Source organism: Neomonachus schauinslandi, chromosome 7 (genome assembly GCF_002201575.2).
Source record: "Neomonachus schauinslandi chromosome 7, ASM220157v2, whole genome shotgun sequence".
NCBI classification, from domain to species: domain Eukaryota; kingdom Metazoa; phylum Chordata; class Mammalia; order Carnivora; family Phocidae; genus Neomonachus; species Neomonachus schauinslandi.
The window spans coordinates 28595732-28612658 of record NC_058409.1 but is presented as its reverse complement, the minus strand read 5'-3'; the positions used below and the strand labels follow the sequence as shown (position 1 = coordinate 28612658).

General features: G+C 43.6%; 1 protein-coding gene across 1 annotated transcript in view; it reads left to right on the top strand.

The window, feature by feature from the left end:
* Nucleotides 1–378: 378 nt before the first annotated feature.
* SPOCK1 (SPARC (osteonectin), cwcv and kazal like domains proteoglycan 1) overlaps nt 379–16927 on the top strand; it is a 529851-nt gene continuing 513302 nt past the window's right edge. The window contains exon 1 of the mRNA XM_021701920.1: nt 379–564. Within this exon, the coding sequence (XP_021557595.1) occupies nt 379–564 (186 nt within the window). The remainder of the gene's footprint in view (nt 565–16927) is intronic.

Sequence of the window (16927 nt, the reverse complement as noted above, 5' to 3'; positions counted from 1 at the left end):
CTCTGGGCACCGTCTATGGGAGTGCGGCTTGCCGACCCGGGGCTCCCCGTTTTTGGGGAGGGGTGCTGAAAACCCTGATCTGAGAGTAGCGGTCTGTGGGGCACCCGGAGAATGGGCGACAGGGGTCCTCTATAGTTTGGGAGCAGCCCCTAATTTGTGACGCAGCCTCTTCATTTGTAACTAAGCCCCCTTCGTGAGAGGGATCCCCGGGTCTCTAGATCCGCGACAGGCGCCCCGGGGTGTGCGGGGATGACCGTGTCCCCGCGGTGAGAGCCCCAGTCTCTGCAGCCCGGCGGGTAGCGGAGGCGCGGTGCGGCGTGGGGGGCTCGCCTGGCCCTGCCCTCCCGCCTCACGCCCCTGCGTGCCCCCTGCCCGCAGATGCCGGCGATCGCGGTGTTGGCGGCGGCGGCCGCGGCGTGGTGCTTCCTCCAGGTGGAGAGCCGGCACCCGGACGCGCTCGCCGGCGGCGCGGGCCCCCACAACGGCAATTTCCTAGACAATGACCAGTGGCTGAGCACCGTCTCCCAGTACGACCGGGACAAGTACTGGAACCGCTTTCGAGACGTGAGTACCGCTGCTGCTGCCAGGCCCTGCGGGGCCCGGGAGCCTCTCAGGGAGGGGGCCTCTGGGGCGGGGTGGAGCGGGGATTGGTGCAGACCTGCCCCCGCAGCTTGTCGGTCGGGGTTCCTAGGCTGCCTCTTCCCAGAGAAGAACTTTAAAGACAACTTCGAAGACTTGATGCTCTTTGCCTGCGACCTGTGGTCCAGGTGTGTGTTATCATGGGACTGGGGGAGGTGACTGACTGACATGGTATGAACAGCAAGCCGCTCGGAGAGAGCCTTCCTCAGACCCTCCGTTCCCCTAACGTTGGTGGCTGACTTTACCGAGCGCCCTAGAGAACCTTCCTGGGGCAGCAGTGATTTGGACCATCTCTAGGCTATGCCAGAAGAGTCCGTGCTGCAGATGTTAGGCTTGGGGCTGAGCCCGGCTGATTTGTTAAGAGACAGGTGTTCTAGGAGCTTTGGAGGGTCATGGCAATGGGCCTCATCAAAGGTTGATGGTAGTGGTATGGGGGAGGTGTGGTGGTTTTGACCCTCGGTGTCTTAGGGGAAAGGGAGCAGGCCACTCGTGGAGTCCGGCTCCTGCCCTGAAGAGGAGCCTGGGTGGCAGAGGATTGCTCTTCTGGGGGAGCCCCGGGAGGCAAATGTGCTGCCCGTTTGCCCCAGGGCTGCTGCTACCCAGGTATGTCCCAGAGGATGCAGGACAAGAAGCACCTGGCATAGTGTTTCCAGCAGATGGCGACCGCTCGGGTGCTACGGGGGCTGCCGACAGCTCTTTCAAAGGCTCTCCCAGGTGGCTGGGACCATGTGCCTGGAGGGGACCTGGAGAGAACTTGTATGATACTTCACATGAGGATTTCCTGCCCTTGAGAGAGACCCGCACCACAGAGCCCCTGTTCTTGCCACAGGGCTCTTTTAGGTGGGAGATGTGTGGGAGGCACCCTCCCTTTACTGGATTTGTCTAGCCCCATTTCTGGTAGCCCCAAACCCTTGCAGGGGAAAAATATGAGGAAATCCAGTGAATCCAGATATTTTCTTGTACTTTGTAAAGGGCACCTCTCCAGGTCCCATTCCTGAGGAGCAGGTATGCACATAGCCTCGAGTGAGGGCTTTTCCCTCCTCTCTCTGCTCCTCCTCTTCCTCTCTTTAGTTGACTGTGGGCTGCTTCTCTTTGAAAGGTGCTTTCAAATGCATTAATGAACTTTGACAGTTATTTTGAGCTTGACTTATGCAGCGACCTTCCTCTGTGCTTCCCCCAGGCACGAGATGCCTGGCGCACCTCCCCCTGTCCCTGACCTGCTCTGTTAACCATCTTGCATCCCCCTTTCTGTTCAGTTTGGAGGAGTCCTGCACTGACTTTATTTGCCTGAGGCTGAAAAAGATGCCGACTGCCCAAAAGGTGCCCCCAAAGAAGCATTCACTCATGGACTCAATAGGGTAGAAATAATTTTGCTTTTTAAAATTTGTTTTATCATTACATTTTGGGTAGAGTTGAGGGACAAGGCAGATGCTTACCTGGGCTAGGGGTGGAAGAATTGGGCCAGGTGGAGAGGAGAAGGACACCTTTGCCGATGCCTTGGTTAGAGTGGCACCTCAGTCGGGTTGAAAGCAGCTGCGTTTGTTGGCCTTCAGGGTGTGGAAAGGTTTACTGTGCTTTTGTGTCTGCTCAAGAGTTTCTTGTCTTGGTGTATCATAAGCATGACATTATCCTTATTTTCCATTAAGCTTTAAATTTTTAGAAGTTGAGTTTTTCTCCATTTCTCATCTTGCTTGCAAATGGTGACATTTTTTTATCCTTGGGTCAGTGTTGTCCACAACCTGACTGATCATGAGGCTCCCCTGGGGTGTTTGTTAAATTCTAGCACCCAGACTCCTCCCCTGGAGAGCCTGATTCCATACTTTCAGAATGATTGCTGGAAAACTCTATTTTAAACAAACATTCTCGGTAATTCTTAAAATGTTTAGGAAAGACTGCCTTAAATATTGTAAAAATGTCTGAAGCTTAATAAAAAGAGAAATGCTTCTATGTTCAAACACACTGCTTTTTTGTTTCTGGAGAATTTTAGGTGTTAATATTTTTACCGGCATATATTCTTTTAAAATGAATATTTAATCCAGCATACCATTAAAAACATCTCAAAATGTTAAAAAGTCCCAGACAGGTTTTATCATCAACCATTTGATATGTTTCATGGGGTCTTGTGATACCAGCTGTGGCTAGTAACCTCTTCAAAGTTGTGAAACTCAAACTAGATGCTCCTTTACTCCACCTTCAAGCATCTTCATTGGGTCATTTACTTGGAGTAACCAAAAAGCCTCTGTTCCCTGTGTCCAGGCAGTAAAAGGTTGCTTGCTCTAAAAACCGGATGTTCAGTGGACAGTGGACAAAGACCCAGCTAATGGGGCAGTTGCTCAGCCAGCCCGATTGTTTGCACTGAGCCAGGTCTTGCTTAAGGTTGACAAAGCTTAGCTTCTCTGTTAGTGTGTTGGTTGTTTTGTTGAAGCCACTGATAACTTACACAGTGTCCTGAGATTACTGTTATGATGCTTGTCAATATTTGAAAGTCATTGTGAAAGAAAGCTTGTTGCCTTTCCCCTGACTTGTCACTTTATTGCACTCAGGTGAGAGAGATTTATTTTTTAATTTTTAAAAAATTTTTATTTTTTAAAGGTTTATTTTTGAGACGGAGAGAGAGAGTGAGAGAGGGAGAGAGAAAGAGCGAGGGAGAGAGAGGAGAGGCAGAGGAAGAGAGAGAATCCCAAGCAGACTCCCACTGAGCACAGAGCCTGATTTGGGGCTTGATCTCACGACCCCAAGATCATGACCTGTGTTGAAACCAAGAGTTGGTTGCTCAACCAACTGAGCCACCCAGACACCTGGGGGAGAAAGATTTAGAAGTGACTTTTGACCTTGTGAAACTAAAAACTAAAGTCTCCTTTTAGAATGTTGATGATACCCTTTGGTGGTTGTTATTGGGCTCACTTTTTTTTTTTTTTAATTCTTATGTTAATCCCCATACATTACATCATTAGTTTTAGATGAAGTGTTCCATGATTCATTGTTTGTGCATAACACCCAGTGCTCCATGCAGAATGTGTTATTGGGCTCACTTTGAAATGGAAATGATAGCAGGCTGTGTGCTCCATGGTCCCCTGCATTGAGTGCTCTGTGACATTGCCAGGGATGACCTGAGAGCCACTACTTGGCACTTTGAGGTGGTCCTGTTGCTCAAGGTACACACTTAATAACTGTCTCCTTTACAGAAACAAAACTTTCAGAACCACTCCACGGCTTGTTGCCTGGAGTGAGCGATCCAGGAGAAACAGAACAATGTTGAGATGTTTGCTCCCAAATGTATTGGTGGTCTGTTTGGTCATCATTCTTTTATAAAGATGAGCAGTTGGGATGTTTTGGTCAGATGGAGACTGAGACTTTTGCACAAATACAGTATTGAGAAGGGGTAGATGAAGAAGGTAGATGTTTGTATTAGGTTGTACAATAATTTCTGGCTTTCTGCTGTCATACATTTAACTTCTCTGTGGTTTGAGATTGGGGGGTCAAGATGCTACAGTCATTCTCTGGATTTTTCCTCAGTGTGATTTTGGTCTCCACAGTCATTCCTCTAAGGAAATTTTCCTCTGTTCATTCTTACATTTATTTGCACATTCATTCCCACACCTATCTGATTGTCTAGTATATGCTAGGCAGTGTGGGCTGTAAGCGTGCACAAGGTAAATAATGTCATCTCTTCTCTCAGTAACCTCTTGTCTACTGGAGGAAATCCTTTGAGGCTTTCATGCATTTCTTTCTTACTTAGTTTTTTTTTTTAATAAGTTTTTTCTTATAACATTTGTACATTCTGGTTGTAATTAAAAAATTAAAACATTGCAGAAATAGATAATACCTAACATTAACCAAGCACATTGTTTAAGGTACTTTACATATATTATCTCATTTAAAATTCATAGCCATCCTAGGAGAGAAGTACTATTATTGACAGTTTACTGGGAGGTTGAGGCTGTTGCCCCAAGTTACAGAGCTGGGCTGTGGAGGAGCCTGGACTGGACCCAGGCAGTCTGATTCCAGATTCTCACTGTGCATTGCAATCAGTCAAGAGTGGAGTGGATTTAGGGTGTGAGGCTCCTTTGATATCACATTGTAAGTCTTTCCTACTTTACATCTGAGGGCAGTGAAGAATCTTAGTTTGAGACGAAGTGGAACGGAACACAGGTAGATATGGCTTACTGTAGAGGTCACATCAGGGCTTATCTTCTGCTAATAATGAGCTTCTGATTTGATTAAAATAATATTGTTGCTTACACCAAACATGACATTTTCTTTCTTTTGCACACATGAAACTAGACTTGACATTTAACTCCAGGATAATTACCTTGAGCAGGTCTGAAGAATCAGAAACGTTGCCTTGGCTGGCATTTATCTTAGTCCAGAGTGACCTGAGTTTGTAATTCTAATGAGGCCACAAGGACCAGCCTGCATTCTTTCTCCTCTTGATGTACACTCTGTGGGATTTGGTGGTCTCCGTAGCAGAACTGGGGTGGCAGTGAGCATCTGATCTGCTTACTTGATCTTAACATCTCAGCTGTCATGAGTTTCAAGGGCAGATGGGGCTTATTGATAGAATAGTGGCTGGCTCAGTTGGTAGAGTTGGTGACAAGAGAGGTGGTATGGCTTAGTGGATCAGTCATTAATCTGTCACCACAGAAACTCGGCTTGTAATAGAGAGTAGCAGAAAATCATTTTGATTAAACGAGTTCAAGGAGACTTAAATGAGTTTGTGATCCTGACTCTCTTTAATGAACCCACTATCTTAAATCCCCTGTACTAAATGACCACTGAAAGAAATAATTATTTCACAGGAATCATTGTAAAGAGACAGTTTGGGAGTTGGTAGGCCTGAGACCATTCTCATGTTTTTTGTCCTTACCTTCAGTTTGTCCTTGCCATAGAAAATCTAGTTCTTGCCTGGCAAGGATGGGAGAGCTTCTTGCCCCAGTTGACCTTCCTAGGCTGAGTTCCCCTGCCTCTCCTGGTCCTCTCCCAGTCCTGCCCTGTAGTACTTCTGCTGAACTGGATTGCTGAGAAGATACGTCCTCTTCTTTAGGCTGATGAGATTATTTTCAAAAGCAAGAAGTGGTCCCAAATGGATCATGGGGCCTGTGCTACTTCCCTAGAGGAGTGGTACCTAATCATTAACTCAACTCTTTTATCTTGCTTGGAGAGAGGCAGTAATGTTAGTAATTAAATATTTTATAATAAATCATATCTTTTTTACCTAATGTATTTCACACCAAACACACTCAGTATCTAAACTTGAACACTTTCAGGAATACTCTTTTTACCTTTCTTCTGGTGAGGTAACTATAAATGTTCCTCAGGAAATTCCTCAGACCCAGGCTCACCGTGGATCTCTTCCCAGCCGAGGTAACTACAAACAAAATAAATTTCCCATAAGGAATTAAACAATTTGCCCAAGGTTACAAGTATTTTCTTACCCTATTTCATCTAATATGAGATGCCATTACTTTTAAGATGTACCATTGTTGTGTACTTCTAAGAAAGAAGACAGTGCCCAGAATGAAGAATTTAATACACCCTTGGGTAAAACTGGGACCCCAGAGGATTACCCGCTCACTGTAAAGGTAAACAAGAAATGAACCCACCATGCAGAAAAAGGAGCATAGTAAGGTGACTTGCATGTCTCCACCTTGGCCCTGGTGAATGGAGGGAAAAAATTTGTCCCTGGCATTTGAGCAGGCTGACTCAATGCATACTACCATGTGGTCTCCATACCTTAGTTAATTAAATTTAAGGGAGTCAGATTATTTGTCTTCTCTGAATCCTTGACTTTTCATTTGTTAAGTGGGGATAGTAACACTCTTATTGGTGGGGACTCTAGATTTCAAGTAACTGAAATGTAGTTCAGGCTGGCTTAAATGGAAAAGAAAACTTACTTGCTTTATAACTGAAGATTCTACTGATAAGCTATGACTTCAGGTAGGGTTGGATCCAGACACTCCCCCATCCCCCAGTCTTTGGGCTTTCTTTCCCCTATGTTGGTTTTGTTCTCAAGCTCATTGATTCCATGTGGTGGCTCATGGCAAGTACAAATTTATATCATCATAAAGTTTTTATGTCTCAGTAGTGCCAACAAAATTCCCAGAATTGAGACTTGTCAGATTTACCTGTTTTTATATACCCATCCCCAATCAATCACTCTGGACAATTGGGTAGAATATGCTAATTGTTCAGGCCTGGGACCTGGGGCTAAAGTGGTGTGAGGGCTCCAAGAATCCTATGGTGGAAGGGAGGTTGAGGGGTAGTTCCTTAAGGGGACATGGATGTCCAGTATGTTAGCCAACCTTACAGGGCTGGCATGAAGAGTAAACTGGCTACTACCTGGGAAGTTCTTAGCAAAGTATCTGGTGTAATAAATGCTGAACAGATGGAGCCTATTTTTTTAAATATTAACAAAACTCCTATAACACTTTATGTATTATTCCTCAATTTTAGTTGTACATATTTGTATTTTAGCTTTTTAAATCATTGGATGTTTCCTGAACTCAGAGCCTGAGTCTTAGCATGCCTGGCACAGAGTAGGTGGTGAATAAGCATTGTGTTGACTTGAATTTCTTCCTAAGCATACCTCTTGATGTATTCCTGGGAAAGAAAGCCTATAGGAGAATTACAGACATGTGTACTTTTATAGTTTTTGGTGGGTGGAAATTCTACATCCTACACATGCTGCAAAACATTTTCTGGGGGGCAGTTCTAATCTCTATCTGTAACCTGGGACCTTACAACTTTATAACCCTTTTCAGGATACACTTGTATAGAGCTCAGTGTTCCCAGACCTTTACCATTAAGCCTAGGACAGAAGGCTTCTCAGTGAGTGAATGAATGAATGAGTAAATGAATGAATGAATGAGTGAGTGAGTGAGTGAATTATTCTGGATCAGGACTTTCCACACCTTCAGGATGGAGACAAGTTGTTCTTTGCAGAGGTCTGGCCCCAGTAAGTCATACTAGCTTTGGACACATGTCTCATTCTTTTAGTAATTGATAGTGATTATGGATACCAACAGATGGGGGTGCTGTTGAGAGTCAGGGCGAATCTGAAAAAGAAACCCAACGCCCGCACAATTGGGACACAACTCTTTGAAGCTGAGTCCTTTCATAGTGAAGAGCCCATTCTTTGACCTGAGTTCACCTTGCAGTCTTGCCAAGTATAGGCTTGGGTCTTTGGCCAAACCATTACTTTCCTCATCTATAAAAGTAGAGTGATCATACATACTTGTTGGGTTTGGGGGAGGATGAGTGACATCATGACGCAAAGTACAAAGTAAGGCACTCATGATCTTTGAGTGGCTGAAATACCTGCTCCTCTGATTTGCTTTCCGAGGGTCACTTGTCTTCTGTCCTGTGAGTGAATTGTTGGCACACAGCTGCAGATGTTGTTTTCTGTGTCATGTCTTAGGGAAATGTTGGGGAGATTTGTTCCACTATCCTTGAGGCTGTCTTCATTCCTTGCCAGTCTGGAAGGCTGTGTGAGGTTCCATATGGTCTCTTCTCTGTTAATTTCCAGTTGCAGCTTCTGGCACAGAAGACTTTCCCATTATATTTTCCATCATCACTGGACCTCCTGAAACTAGCAACTCATCATGATGTATATGAGAGTGAATTTGTGCCCAGCTGTGCCTGAAATTCGAGTTATGTGAAGGGCTCCCCAGGGAGCCCTGTTTTGCCAGCTCAGCCCTGATCAGTATCACTTTTTTTTTTTAAATTTTATTATGTTATGTTAGTCACCATACAATACATCATTAGTTTTTGATGTAGTGATCCACGATCCATTGTTTTTGTATAACACCCAGTGCTCCATGCAGTACATGCCCTCTTTAATACCCATCACCAGGCTAACCAATCCCCCCTCCCCCCTCCCCTCTAAAACCCTGTTTGTTTCTCAGGTCCATAGTCTCTCATGGTTCATCTCTCCCTCCGATTTCCCCCCCTTCATTTTTCCCTTCCTTCTCCTAGTGTCCTCCATGCTATTCCTTATGTTCCACAAATAAGTGAAACCATATGATAATTGACTTTCTCTGCTTGACTTATTTCACTTAGCATCATCTCCTCCAGTCCCATCCATGTTGATGTAAAAGTTGGGTGTTCATCTTTTCTGATGGCTGTATTGTATGTGTGGACCACATCTTCTTTATCCATTCATCTGTTGAAGGGCATCTCGGCTCTTTCCACAGTTTGGCTATTGCGGACATTGCTGCTATGAACATTGGGGTGCATATGGCCCTTCTTTTCACTACATCTGTGTCTTTGGGGTAAATACCCAGTAGTGCAATTGCTGGGTCATAGGGTAGCTCTATTTTTAAATTTTTGAGGAACCTCCACACTGTTTTCCAAAGTGGCTGTACCAACTTGCATTCTGTTGGTGGGAATGATCAGTATCACTTTTAATGTTAAGGTCTGATCTGGTTGCCTCCAGCCCATCTCAAAAGGTATAAACCTCATCTTGTCCTACAGAGAGATCCAGGCTGGCTTTGGGGGTGGGTGGGGTTCTGCATTACTGTCCTTGAGGAAGTTCCTTCAGGGTCTAGCAAATGTTGCTTGTTGGAGTTCAGGAGTCCCCAAGATCCTGGTTTGGCTTTAAAACCAATAGGAAGGGCGCCTGGATGGCTCAGTCGTTAAGCGTTTGCCTTCAGCTCAGGTCATGATCCCAGGGTCCTGGGATCGAGTCCCACATCGGGCTCCCTGCTCAGCAGGAAGCCTGCTTCTCCCTCTCCCGCTCCCCCTGCTTGTGTTCCTGCTCTCGCTATTTCTCTCTCTGTCAAATAAATAAATAAAATCTTAAAAAAAAAATAAAATAAAAAATAAAACCAACAGGAAAATACTGGTAGGGTTGGCCAGGCCTTTCTTCCTTCTCTCTTCAGATCTAGGTCTTCAGCTCCAGATCATGACAGGCTATCAGAGGACCTATAATTCACTAAAGGCAGAGCCGGTTGACTGTGGTTTAGGAAAACCCAAACAATAAAAAATAGCTAATGCAGGGCATGATGGTTTGTTGGTGCAAAAGTGTTCTCCAAATGCCAGGTCTGTATCAGGCCTTTGCTGGGTGCTGCGTGAAGACGGAGAGGTTTGTATCCTCCTGGGGTTTACTCTGTAGCAAATAGATAAACAATCACAAAATAAGCGTGTAGGTACAGTAGACAAAAGTGCTACAAGGTAGAGATACAGCCGCCTTGAGACTATGTAAAGGGAAGGGGAAGGCGCTGATGAACTCTTCTGCCCAGGGGATGCTCCCGGGGAAGGCCGTTGGAGCTGAGAGCTGGCGGATGACAGGAGTGAGCCAGGTGAGGAGAGGAGGTACTTGTGTTCCAGGCAGCAAGTGGGAGGAGCAAGTCCCAAAGTCTGGAAGTGGGAAGGACCCTGATGTGTTTCCATTAGACGTGTTTGCCCTAAGATTCTGTTAAGCAGCAGGCTCTCTCCTAGTTTATTTAAAAAGCACACTTTGCCCATTTTCAGCTTAACACCTATTTTGGAGGCAGGAGAATGAGTCACCTGTGACAAATGAGATCCGCAGATGGGCCAAGGACGTGGAAGGATGGCCTGTTCTGTTGTTCTCCCTCTCTGCCAGCCTTAGCAGCCTCCTCTGATGGGAAAGTGTCCATCCTGCTCTTTGCCTACCCCTTCAGTAAGTCCTTCCTCCTCTAAGGTCTGGGGCCCGTGAGCTTCTCCTTCACTCTGTGGTCCAGCGTCCTGGGCTATAGAGCTCCTGCAATTCCCACTGCTCTTTAAAAATAAAGGCGCCGTGGAGTTTCTGGATGGAGTGATGGTTTATGAAGTATTTATTTCAAAAATGAGAGTGGTTTGAATGAGTTGTTCCTTGCCCTCCTCCCCATTCCCTTCTCCTGCCATCACTGCTGAGAACCAGCTGGATGCCAGGCTTAGAGGCTAAAGATGAGAACCAAGATTACCACCCTCAAGGGTCACATTTTAGGGGGAGAGATGGACATGAATGCAATTCCTTCAGCGCCATGTCGAGTGCTGAGTAGTGTGGGTGCATTTCATAGCCCCTCCATCTGGGTCCTCTTAGTGTCCCTTTGACAGAGATGAGATAACAGTTTCTTCTTGGGAAGGAGGGAAGATGCATTGACAAACCAGTGATGTGAGTTATTGGAGATTCTTCTGGAAGGTAACCGCTAAAATCCACAGTAACTTGATGGGGCTGCTTTTCTTAGGATGCTATACAAATATGTCCCTCAGGAGACTCTCTCCCTTGATCCTTTAAAATGGACTTCCTTTTAAGTTTGGCATACTGGGGAAAGGAAGGAAGGAAGGACATATTATACAACTATTTGTAAGAATTTGCAAACTGTTCCTGTGTGATCTGCAACATGTCCCCACTACGAGGGCACCATCAACATTCCCCAGCATAATTACATGCTGGGTGAGCAGGCATTTATGCAAAGTCCGTCGGTGTCTGTGATTGGAGCAGGGAAGTAGAACTTAGTGCAGGCGTGCCAGGCAATCTTCACACAGATAAAACAGAGAGAAAACAAATACGCAGCGAGTATAAGCCTCCACTCTTCTCTTTTAGCTCTGTCTTTTCTGTCCCACCGTTGACATGGAATCACTCTCAGTTCTAACAAAGGCCAGGCCAAGGCAAAAAGAGAAAATGCCCCGAGTGAGGTGCTAGAGCGGTGCTTTTCATACTAAGCTTCATAATCTTGTAACATCACTAGTGGGCTTCTTTAAACTGTAGATCTCGGGGCGCCTGGGTGGCTCAGTCGGTTAAGCTACTGCCTTTGGCTCAGATTATGATCCCAGGATCCTGGGATCAAGCCCTGCGTCAGGCTCCCTGCTCAGCGGGGAGTCATCTTCTCCCTCTGCTGCTCCCCCTGCTTGTGCTCTCTCTCTCAAATGAATAAATAAAATCTTAAAACAAAATAAAACAAAACTGTAGATTTCAGCCTCCGAGTCCAGAGCACAGTCTTCAGTAGGTCGAAGGTGACACCCTGGAAGCTGCATTTTAAATAAGCAGTCTGGATAATTTTGATGCAGGTTATTTTCAGACTGTATTTCCAGAGAAATCCTGGAGAACTATTAATTCATCCTAAATAGTTGACATGATAAGATCCAATGAATAATAACATTTTAGACAAAATAAGCATTTTGTGTAGTAGGAGATTTTTATGGGTGCAGTGTTTTCCCCTTTGGCTAATAGGGCTACCATTGATACCGATAGAAAGAAAGGTCTTGCTCTCCAGTATGTGTGTCTGCATAGTCTCAGCAGTAGGCATTGTTAGGAGGTGCTCTTGGAGCAGAATAACATTTGACTCTTGACTAGCTTCTAGGGACACTTGTGTACATGAACCCAGTGAAACTGATGTGAGGCCTTTTACAAGATACACTCCTAGGGTGTCATCTCAGCAAATCTTCATGTCTCCAGAGGGGCCTGAACCCAGCCAATGATGGGCTAACTTTGCATCTTCTCTAGCGAAATTGATATATTTTGTGCACAGATGAACTGAAGGAAGTTGACTCTGACATTGGCTTTAGTTTACAGAGAAATGGGTATTGAAACTTAAGTGGTGCTAAGAGTATGTAATAAACAAAGAATTTTGAGGATCATCAAGACATGGTGGTACTCCTTGTTCTGAAGCCCACTGAACCAACTCTCAGACTTTGCTTTACCCCATGTTGCTGAATTTCCTCTGATTAATGGTACCTGAAATTGATAAAACCATTGCCAGGAGGGAGAAAATAGTTAACTGATAATAATTGAACAGATTTGTGTGGCTTTTTGGGGTCCTTCCATAGCCCCATCGTTAAGGGATGGTTGGGTAGTTTCCATGTCTTTTTATGCTCCTTGGATATGCTGATTCCTCTGTGACTTCAGTGGGCTTGGTTGGCTGGTTGGTGTCCAGAACTTTCGTTAGGCTGAGGCATCACTTCTAACATCTGGGCCAGCTGATCTTACTGTGACTCTGGATCTGGTCTTCAACCTTTGACCAGCCTACTTGAATAAGACCTATGTCATTTTCAGTGAAGGAGAATATTAAAGTGTTATCCATAGTAAAGATAAAATACTGCTGTGTTTACTAGTGTGAGATAAATTGTGTGATTTTTCTTTATATGACAGGGTTGATGGTTTAAAAATTTCTTCCTACCTCAGAAAGACCTTTGCATATGTTTTTATTGTTTTGTTTCTTTCCATTGTCATCCTTGATCTAGATCGTGCCTTTCTAGTAACCAGGTCCTGGTACACAGATGAAGTAGTTCTCTTTGTTCATGTGTTCATACATTCCTACCACAGGTATTTATTGGCCAGGCTGCTATGTATCAGGCACTGTGCTGGCCATTTAGGATGTAGCAGGGAGCAAAAAAAGCTGATTCCTATCCTCTGAAGTCTGTAGACTCCTTGTCTGAGATAAAGTGAAGAGGAAGGTGTGCTTGTCAGTTGGAGACCTATTGGGGGTTATTCCACAAAGGAAGAGCCCTGGTCCACAAAGGAACCAGAGCAGTCCTGGCGAGCTGGACATTCAGAGGCATTGTGACCTGAGCCATGTCTCTGTGGAAAAGTAGCATCAGCCTTCATCTCTCAATCTGTCTGGGGGTCAGACCACTTGAGCTCACCTCAACTCCTACAGACACACATGGGGTGCCTCTGATGTTCTGCATAAGTTTAGAGACCCAGGTGTTTCCACTAGAAGGGTGTTGGTCTGTACAGTCAAGGTGGAGCATGTAGAGAGAGAGGACTTGATGTGTATGAATGCTGAATCCTTGCCTGTCCTCTAGGTCAAGGTCTGGATTGGTAAAGAGTATGTTTCATTGGAGTATAACAAATATAGAGCAAAGGGTGCCAATCATAAATGTACTACCACTTGATGTACTTTCATAAAGTGAGCACACCCATACAACCATCAACATGATCAAGAGACAGAATCTCATTAGCATCTTAGAAGTCCATTTTGTGTCCCTTGCTGTCACTGCCTGTCCCTGTCCCAAGCAAGAACTGTCCTGACTTCTTTTTTTTAATTCAGAATTTTTTTAAAATTTTATTTTATTATGTAATGTTAGCCACCACACAATACATCATTGGTTTTTGATGTAGTGATCCACAATTCATTGTTTTCGTATAACACCCAGTGCTCCATGCGTCTCCAAAGGCTAGTGAAACAAAAGCAAAAATGAACTTTTGGGACTTCATCAAGATAAAAAGCTTCTGCACAGCAAAGGAAACAGTCAACAAAACAAAGAGGCAACCCACAGAATGGGAGAAGATATTTGCAAATGACACTACAGATAAAGAGCTGGTATCCAAGATCTATAAAGAACTTCTCAAACTCAACACCCAAAAAACAAATAATCGAGTCAAAAAAATGGGCAGAAGACATGAACAGACACTTCTCCAAAGAAGACATACAAATGGCTAACAGACACATGAAAAAATGTTCATCATCATTAGCCATCAGGGAAATTCAAATCAAAACCACAATGAGCTACCACCTTATACCAGTTAGAATGGCAAAAATTGACAAGGCAAGAAACAGCAAATGTTGGAGAGGTTGTGGAGAAAGGGGAACCCTCTTACACTGTTGGTGGGAATGCAAGTTGGTACAGCCACTTTGGAAAGCAGTGTGGAGGTGCCTCAAAGAATTAAAAATAGAGCTACCCTGTGACCCAGCAATTGCACTACTGGGTATTTACCCCAAAGACACAGATGTAGTGAAAAGAACTGTCCTGACTTCTAACACTGTAGATTAGTTTTGTCTGTTTTTATACTTTTATAATGAAATTGTAAGGATGTCTTTTTTTGTCTGGTCTCTTTTGCTGAACATCAAATGTATGATAGATTGTTGTGCATTGCTATACTTTGTTCATTCTCACTGTTGTGTGAATATTGCACAGTTTATTCACCTGTCCTATTTTTTGGTCTTTATTTAATTTTTAATTCCAATATAGTTAATATACAGTGTTATATTAGTTTTAGGTATACAATATAGTTATTCAACAAATCTATGCATTTTACTTGGTGCTTATCAAGGTAAGTGTACTCTTCTTCCCCTTCACCTATTTCACCCATACCCCCTCCCACCTCCCCTCTGGTAACCATCAGATTGTTCTCTATAATTAAGAGTCTGTCTGTTGGTTTGTCTGTTTTTTTCTTTGTTTTGTTTCTTATATTCCCTATATGAATGAAAATCATATTGTATTTGTCTTTCTCTGATTCATTTATTTCACTTAGCATTATACCTTACCTATCCATCCTTGTTGTTGCAAATGACAAGATATCTTTCTTTTTCATGGCTGGGTAATATTCCATTGAGTCAGTGAGTGTGTGTGTGTGTGTGTGTGTACACTTAATGTATATATGTGTGTGTGTGTGTGTACATCTTCTTTATTCATTCATCTATTAATGGACACTTCGTTTGCTTCCATAATTTGGCTATTGTCAATAATCCTGCAATAAACATAGATGTGCATATATCTTTTTGAATTAGTGTTTTTGTATTATTTGGTTAAATAGTGGAATTAGTGGATCATATGGTAATTCTATTTTTAATTTTTTAAAAATCTTTTTATTAAAGATTTTATTTATTTATTCATGAGAGACAGAGAGAGGGGGAGAGAGAGGCAGAGGGAGAAGCACACTCCCTGCTGAACAGGGAGCCTGATGCAGGACTCGATCCCAGGACCCCGAGATCATGACCTGAGCTGAAGGCAGGTGCTTTACGACTGAGCCACCCAGGTGCCCTATTTTTAATTTTTTGAGAAACCTCCATACTGTTTTTCACAGTGGCTGCACCAGTTTGCATTCCCACTAATTGTGCATGAGGGTTCCTTTTTTCCATATCCTCACCAACACTTGTTTCTTGTGTTTCTGATTTTTGCCATTCTGGCAGATATGAGGTGATACCTCATTGTGGTTTTGATTTGCATTTCCCTGATGGTAAGTGATGTTGACCATCTTTTCATGTGTCCATTGACCATATATATGTCTTCTCTGGAGTGGTGTCTGTGTCTTCTTCCCATTTTTAAAAATTGGATTATTTGTGTTTGTGTTGAGTTGTATAAATTCTTTATATATTTTAGATACTGTTGATCAGATATGTGATTTGCAAATATCTTCTCCATTCAGTTGATTGCCTTTTAGTTTTGTTGATTGTTTCCTTTGCTGTTCAGAAGCTTTTTATTTTGATGACATCCCAATAGCTTATTTTTGCTTTTATTTCCCTTGCCTCAGGAGACACATCTAGAAAAATGTTGCTATAGCCAGTGTCAGAGAAATTACTGCCTATGCTCTTTTGAGAATTTTTATAGTTTCAGGTCTCATATTTATGTTCTTAATCCATTTCAAGTTTATTTTGTGTGTGGTGTAGGAAAGTGGTCCAGTTTCATTCTTTTTTTTTTTAATTAATTTTATTATGTTATGTTAGTCACCATACAATACATCATTAGTTTTTGATGTAGTGATCCACATCCATTGTTTTCATATAACACCCAGTGCTCCATGCAGTACATGCCCTCCTTAATACCCATCACCGGGCTAACCCATCCCCCCTCCCCCCTCCCCTCTAAAACCCTGTTTGTCTCTCAGAGTCCATAGTCTCTCATGGTTCATCTCTCCCTCCAATTCCCCCCGCCCATTTTTCCCTTCCTTCTCTTAATGTCCTCCATGTTATTCCTTATGTTCCACAAATAAGTGAAGACCATATGATAATTGACTTCTCTGCTTGACTTATTTCACTTAGCATAATCTCCTCCGGTCCCATCCATGTTGATGTAAGAGTTGGGTATTCATCCTTTCTGATGCTGAGTAATATTCCATTGTATACATGGACCACATCTTCTTTATCCATTCATCTGTTGAAGGGCAGCTCGGCTCTTTCCACAGTTTGGCTATTGCGGACATTGCTGCTATGAACATTGGGGTGCATATGGCCCTTCTTTTCACTACATCTGTGTCTTTGGGGTAAATACCCAGGAGTGCAATTGCTGGGTCATAGGGTAGCTCTATTTTTAAATTTTTGAGGAACCTCCACACTGTTTTCCAAAGTGGCTGTACCAACTTGCATTCCCACCAACAGTGTAAGAGGGTTCCCCTTTCTCCACAACCTCTCCAACATTTGTTGTTTCTTTCCCTGTCCATTTTGGCCATTCCAACTGGTGTAAGGTGGTATCTCATTGTGGTTTTGATTTGGATTTCCCTGATGGCTAATGATGATGAACATTTTTTCATGTGTCTGTTAGCCATTTGTATGTCTTCTTCAGAGAAGTGTCTGTTCATCTCTTCTGCCCACTTTTTGACTTGATTATTTGTTTTTTGGGTGTTGAG